This window comes from Rhagoletis zephyria, unplaced genomic scaffold, assembly GCF_001687245.7.
Source record: "Rhagoletis zephyria isolate East Lansing unplaced genomic scaffold, Rhagoletis_zephyria_1.1 Rzeph_scaffold_06770, whole genome shotgun sequence".
Classification (NCBI taxonomy): domain Eukaryota; kingdom Metazoa; phylum Arthropoda; class Insecta; order Diptera; family Tephritidae; genus Rhagoletis; species Rhagoletis zephyria.
In genome coordinates this window covers 7663-14647 of record NW_016163853.1, presented here as the reverse complement: position 1 = coordinate 14647, position 6985 = coordinate 7663, and the positions used below count along the sequence as shown (strand labels likewise).

General features: G+C 36.1%; 2 protein-coding genes across 2 annotated transcripts; both read right to left on the bottom strand.

Moving 5' to 3' along the window:
* Positions 1-1271: 1271 nt before the first annotated feature.
* Positions 1272-1568, bottom strand: LOC108373521 (acylphosphatase-2-like). The gene has a single exon (XM_017629419.1). It carries the CDS (start codon positions 1566-1568, stop codon positions 1272-1274), a length of 297 nt encoding a protein of 98 aa, XP_017484908.1.
* A 1454-nt stretch (positions 1569-3022) lies between these two features.
* Positions 3023-3346, bottom strand: LOC108373520 (acylphosphatase-2-like). The gene has a single exon (XM_017629418.1). It carries the CDS (start codon positions 3344-3346, stop codon positions 3023-3025), a length of 324 nt encoding a protein of 107 aa, XP_017484907.1.
* Positions 3347-6985: the final 3639 nt, after the last annotated feature.

Below are 6985 nucleotides of genomic sequence, written 5' to 3'. Positions count from 1 at the left end.
CCATTCGCCTTGGACTTTTTTGTAGACCTTGAGTGTGATTTTTATATTTATTTTCAACGTGGTCTTATGTAGATATATGTATGTGTATCTATTTATATTCCTTTTAGCCCGTTATTGGGGTATGAAAACCAGAGCGCTTGGGTATATAAATATTACCCGTAAAGTAGCTAAAGTAACAAAATAGATAGATAGTGTGAACATTACTACGTAACAGTAGCACTTAGAAAAATTAAGTGAGAAAAGTGTGTAGAAGTGGAAAAAAGTAAACGAAATAAAATAAATACATAGCCATTAAAAGAGAAAAAAAGGACTTGATAAAAAAAAGTATGTTATCTTAGTGAACGTCAAAACGCTTCAAGTAAATTTCATAATAGTATGCTCAAGAAAAGTGAGAAAAGCACAATAAAACTGAATAAATGCGCACTTTAACCCACCGATAAGTAATGACGGTAAAATAAAACATACCGGCAGCATGTTGAATAGAATATTAGCAAAGCGTGAAGATAAAAAAAAAAAACTGCTAACAAACATTATCTCAATGAAAAGCTAGCAGTTAGCAGCCATCAACAAGGCAGTCAACGAAAAGACCATCATCACCGACCGAAGAGTTGGAAGATGAATTACGAAATGACCCACAGGCAGCCACATCAGACATCATTAGTAGAAGGCGTATGTACATATGTATGTATGTATTTTAGAATTTGGCCAAAAGGAAATCGGCAAATCGAGGAAGGATGTCATAAAAGTACGAGCGCTAGTGCAGTGCATGTCAGTTTGTATGTGTGTATGTATGTATGTGCTTATGAAAGATCTACATCTTGATAGTTGAGTTGAAAAATACACTTTACGCTTCAATTTCCCTAATCATGGTCATTAGTGCCCTCATTAGCGTTCGAAAATCCTCGTTAGTCCACCTTATACTTCTTCTCACTTTTGATTGTATTTCTTCGATACCCGCCGATTTGGCAGCACTTTCGTCACGCCCTTGCATCAATTGCAAACACAGGCGGTAGATAATTTTTGATCGGAAATTTTGATTTGTTATTGCGCGCGTCAATTTTTCTGTCTTCTTTACGTTTCGTCTACAATAAAATCGCTAATAACACTTTGATAGAAATTCCAAAAAAGTTTTTTTCTGTTTTTTTTTTCTATTCACTGTTATTCTTTCGCTATAATCTATTTCATGGTGATTTCAGTTTTCCCAAAAGAAATGCATTTTCATCGAGTTTACTGCGAGCACTTCACTAAGTTGCGTTAACCACTTTTGCATTCTACTTTCTAATTTCAAAAGCTTCTGTAGTGTACTTTTCGATCTTTTTCACCTCGGTAAATACCATTTGCGTTATTTGCGATGCGAAAGCTTCTGCCGTTTCCATGACTTTTTTGAATTTATCCAAATTTGGTAAGACGCCTTCAATATGTCCCTTAATTCTTTCTTTGTCAACTTCTTTCACCCAACCGCGTAGCCCCAGCAAATTTACTTGCGTTTCCAAAAATTTGTTGAACATTTCTTTCGGGAATTTGCCTTTAAAGTCGAAATCCAAAGAAAATAATTCCTCCTTGGACATAATTGTAAATTTGGATTGTTATTTGCCGAATGAACTGTGGATTGAATTTAATTCGAAATGTTTTGAATTGAGGAACGATTTTTGTGGAGTTTATATATTTCTATTGTCAGTAATTGCTATGATAGTTAGGATAGTTTAAAAAAGAATACATTTTGGAACAATTTTTAAATTTCTAAAACGGTAAAGTTAAATTAGAGTTGAAAGGTGGTCATCTGCCGGTTTTCTACAAGATGGTAAATTATTTTTACTTATTTTTACTTACTTTGAGGTAAGTCGCTAGCAGTGTAAAACTTAGGTGACACAGGGGGTTATGAAATCGCCACCATCTTGTAAACTACGGTGGTTAGTGGAGCACCAAATCTAGGGTCTTATATTTAATATTGGACTCTACGACACAGTGATACTCCAAGTGCGCGAATAAGAGATCTGAGATAGGATTAAATAGAAGCGGTTCAAAGCGAACAGCCTCCCTTGCGTTTCCTCTTTTCACGAGTTGAGGAAATTGCCGGAACCTCATATCAGGCTCATTTTGACCACTGCTAGATGAGCGAGGAAGACGGCGTTTGCTAATTTTCTGAAAAGCGCATGTCCAGCTTTTCATTAAAATACAGTTGGACACTAGGCTACTATTTATATAGCCGCCACGTTCAAAATACCGTACAATGATTTCTGTATAAGCAGTAGAGAGGCTTGATCGAGTCAGAACTTTCCATGCAATTGTCCGGCACTTCGAAGACAGTGCCTCAAATTTATGGGGGACCAGCTCTTCGAGAACTTCGATTGCTTAGAAAAAACTCCATTAGAGGGTGTACTAGACTTTGCTAAAAAATTGTGGTGGCTCAAAGAAATCGCTCTACTGGGCATCACAATTGACTATGTGGCCTCCGAATGAACTCTTCGACCTAACCTAACCTAACCAATTTTGTAACATCACCGGTATCAATTCACTTAAACAAATCCTATTACATAAAGTATGTTCAAAACAGCGGGACTTCTATCTTTTTTTTGCCAAATTGTACCTTTCTGTCACTTAATGTCCCTACACATAATAGCCAGGCATTTTTTTTTTGTACCCCACTTATAGGGTTTTTTTGTAGTACATTAGACTATAGTAAACAAAAACTCGTATCCTTCGGCTTGTTAGACGTTTTATTTATTACTTTACAAATTGTCCTATATTTGTTTATGCCAATATAGTCACAATTTATCTTTGTATCTTCAAAAAACGCGCCACGCTCAGTATTTCGATTCGAAGTTCAACTCAGAAGTGCACTTAGAGCATATCAAATGCGAAGTTGGGCGCATTTTGTGATGAAACAATACAACAATACACAATAAAATCGTAAAACATGCCGTTTTATGAAGTCATCTATGTATTCCAGGTTTTCCTAAATGGCAATTTTTCATGTTTCCATTTTTATAGCCACAATTTTTCGGCCAGCGTTTGCGCTGATTCAACACATTATTTCGAATTTTTCGCTAGTATATTTGTTGATTTGTTTCATTTCGCCGAACACGTTGGTAATAATTTTTGAACCAAATTGCGGCGAGTTTCTTAATACAGTCTTGAGCTTATCAATCTTGGATAACTCTCCCTCCAACCGACCCTTGATACATCCATCTTCGATCTCTTGAGCCCAACCTCGGATGCCGAGATAATTGATTTCATTTTCAAGATACTGGTTGAAGAGTTCACGGGCAGCCCTTGCGCTGATCTCGAATTGACAAGCGTAGAGCACGATTTTCTTAACACGTGGTTTGGGTACTTCACTGGACATGACGATCAATTTCGAATATTAATGCCAACCGAATTCAAACCGTCTTTAATTTGATTTGATTTATATTCATTCTATTTGTTTCTCTTATTAAGAGTTTACAAGATTTTTAATATTTCATTTTAGAACTTTTCGATTTTGTTGAGAATATTCGCTATGAATTTTAGATTTTTTTTATTAGAGCTATAAAAGGCGAAATAAAAGTGATGCATGAATATGAGTATAAAAATAGTATACAAGCAAGTTTTAAAAGATTTTTTCTCGATTTCGAAACTAAATTGATACAGTGTATTTTATTGAAAGTAATGCCCATCGCTAGCTCTAACTTCTTCCCACATTTCTGACAATGTGTGGATTTCGCGCAAATAAAGTATCGAGCCAATTTTTGATAACTGTGAGATAGGTTTTGACCACTTGTCCATTACCGCCGTTTCTCCGTAATCGCTCGCTTCAATCACATCAGTTGTTGGCTGCAGAGAGCCCTTCTCATGATACAGAATTCCCTTCCGACCCCACCACATGCAGAGCATTACCTTGCTGCCTCGTATATTTGGCTTTGACGTCGTTGGTCTGGGTCCGTCGGGGTTAACATAGGCCTACTGGCGATTAGGATTGTTGTAATGAAACCATTTTTTATCGCCGATAATAATACAATGAAAAACGACTTCGCTGGGTACCGTTGAAGAGCCATTTCAGAAACTGTGACACGCCCTTGGATATCTCTTGGTTTGAGTTCGTGAGGCACCCAGTTCCCGACATTCTGGACCATACCAATGTTTTTCAATGGCAACGAAATATATTTCTGAGTCATGCGTGATATTGCCGCAAGTTCTTCTTGGGTTTGGCTTGGGTTTTCGACCAAAATTGCCTCCACTTCTGCGTCTACAAGACCTCGATAAGAAGGAGGTATAATACACTGTAATTTCCGTCTTATCAACACATTTCTTTACGTGGTAGGTCCCAAGACTAGCGCAACACCGCAAGTCGTAAGCTGTCATCAAACGAAGGGTTCAGTGTTGTCAAAGCGCAATCAAATATGTTGCTCTTCTGAAAGTTTTGATGTTACAAGCCATTCCTTCGTTCAGAACAGTAGCATTTAAGTTTTGAACCCACATACTCAACTGTGGGTACCAACATTTCAATAAAAATTTTGTGCCTTGTGTTTGTTTATGCCTCGATTAAATGGAAAAAGTGATGAACTTCGATAATAATTTTTATTTATGTACATATTTTCATTTTTTCATGACTTATCAGCATTTCTAATGCCGAAAAGCAATATTTTGATTGTAATTGTCATGAGACCATTTTCAGGCGACAATTTTAGGCCCACTGAGGGGTGCTTAAAGAAGCTGAAAAAAATAACACACATTCAAACATATGTACATACTTATGTATGTACATACATAGAAACGAGCAACAGAATTTACACACCAAAATGAAGACATCTCACGACGATTAATTTGAGTAGTTTTGGGTTTCAAAGTGCACATAACTATGTAATAAATATATGCATAGTTACCCTCTAGGAAATGACAGTATAGCTCCATGCATGCTGTACAGTTTCCAAAGCATGAGGACATTCTCTTTCGGTAGACAGTTAATTCTGTTTTTAACATACGATGTCATTGGTGGAAAACTTTCCTCTCCGATCTCCATGAAATGCATGTGGAAACTTTTTCTCCAAATGTCTTCAATAAATTTCCTCAAGCTTTCTTTAAAAAGTGGAGCGGAAAAATTTTTTTTCTATAAGAAGAGAAAAGGAAACTTCTGCTTTGGGTCCATAAGCAACGAAGAGGAATGGTTCTACATTTCATATTTTCCTGGAGGGTATATAGTTATATATGTAGATATACATACATACATACATACATATTGATTATCGTTAATGGCATTTTCAACTTTTTCTTGGTTCTTCACTTGCAACCATAAAGATGTTGTGTCGCTTTGAATTATCGTTATGTCGGTGATGCTTTAGAAGTGATTTCAATAAATTTCCGCTGCAGCTTTGGTAACGTAAATAAATCCAATGCTTTGCGGATAAAGGGCCATAAATGCTATCTGCGTGTACTACGTCGAGCTTGTACCCATGTAAATGCGTGCTTTCAGCTTTCACACGCATAATTGGATTATGCGGCCTAACAACAACATACATATGACCGCTTGCCGCATCCCATCATTTCAGCTGCCGAAGTGTACTCATAAATTTGGTTTCACAAAAAAAAAAATATCTTTATATAGACAGGCGACAAGCGAGATTAGCGCTTGTCAGCCGAAAGGGGTCCAGATTACGCGGTCCAGCGTTGCGTTGTTCAGGCATTGCTCGCCATGCGTTAATTCGTTTTCATTTCTTTGCTTGTCCCCCACTTTCAGCTTATCTGGGATGCTGTTGGCAACAGCTGTTTTCTTGTTGTTGCTGACTGCTTAGCGCATTGCAGCGTGTTGATAATGAACTTGAAAACTAGCTGTCTGCATACATACATACAACGAGTTTTTCATTTCACTTGCGTAATTGCGATGAGATTTTTCTTTTCATATCTGCTATTTTTTTGTACTCGAAACATAATTGCTTTTACCGAAATCGCGTTTGTTGAGTTGGGTATTTGTTAATTTAATTTTATGCTATAATTTAGCGCATTTTTTTGAAGCTGCGTCGCCCATCAGTTAAAGTGTAAATACTAGTTAATCGGTTGGTTTAAGTTTCTTGGGATTTCTTATTCATTGCGGCACTTTCTTTTAATTACACAAAAATCGAGTTGCTCTGTTAACGCCGCGTCTGCTGGATTCGCAGGTTTTCGCTGGTGGAGACGCGAGTAATTGGAAAGTGACAAAAACTGGCGAGGGCGGTGATTCATGCAATCACTTTCTATCTTCGCATGCCTTGATAAATATTTTTAATGGCTCTTAGTTTTTGTTGTTTTCACTTGCATTATATTGCATACAAAGTATGCCATATTTTATAAAATAAATGCTGATGAACCACATAAATTTACTTTCACTGTCACTGGCATTTTAAAATAAATGTCACTTTAAAAGCTGTTTACTTATACCCTAAGTCATATCTTACAGGAAATAGAGTGAGGTTTTTTTTTAAGAATTAAATACAAGTAAAATTTAAGATAATCGTTAATTTCTTCATGATCAAAAAATTGGATTTAAACCAAATTAGTATGTGTGAGGTAACACCTTTTCTTTAAAAAAGAATTATAGAAATCGGTTAACGAGGTCCAAAGTTATGCGGTAACATAAATAAAGAAATAAAAATATTCCGACGAATTTATAACCTTCTCATTTTTGTGAAGTCGGTTAAAAATTGACGAAAATCAATATTTCCGGTATATTAATGCATTATTAGAAAGAGCAAACATTCTAACTAAACTAAAACTAAAATTTGGTATGTTTTTGAAGGTCTTGTGAGGGCTTTGGCATGACTTGGAATTGACCTTATACATTCCAGTTTGTCGATAAATTTCTGTAATTTTATACATATCCATAATTCGATGAATTAAAAAAAACACCGAAATTCGATAGTTCGACTTATTTCAATAATTTTCGATAAGTGTTCATTTCGAGGGTTCGATAAATTTTGATACCTCTGTAAATTTCGTTAAGTTGATTAATTTTCATAGCACCATATTTTCCGAA

What these genes read in the sequence shown, in the direction of transcription:
- LOC108373521 (XM_017629419.1), bottom strand. Translation starts at nt 1,568, where the DNA reads ATGTCCAAGGAGGAATTATTTTCTTTGGATTTCGACTTTAAAGGCAAA.
- LOC108373520 (XM_017629418.1), bottom strand. Translation starts at nt 3,346, where the DNA reads ATGTCCAGTGAAGTACCCAAACCACGTGTTAAGAAAATCGTGCTCTAC.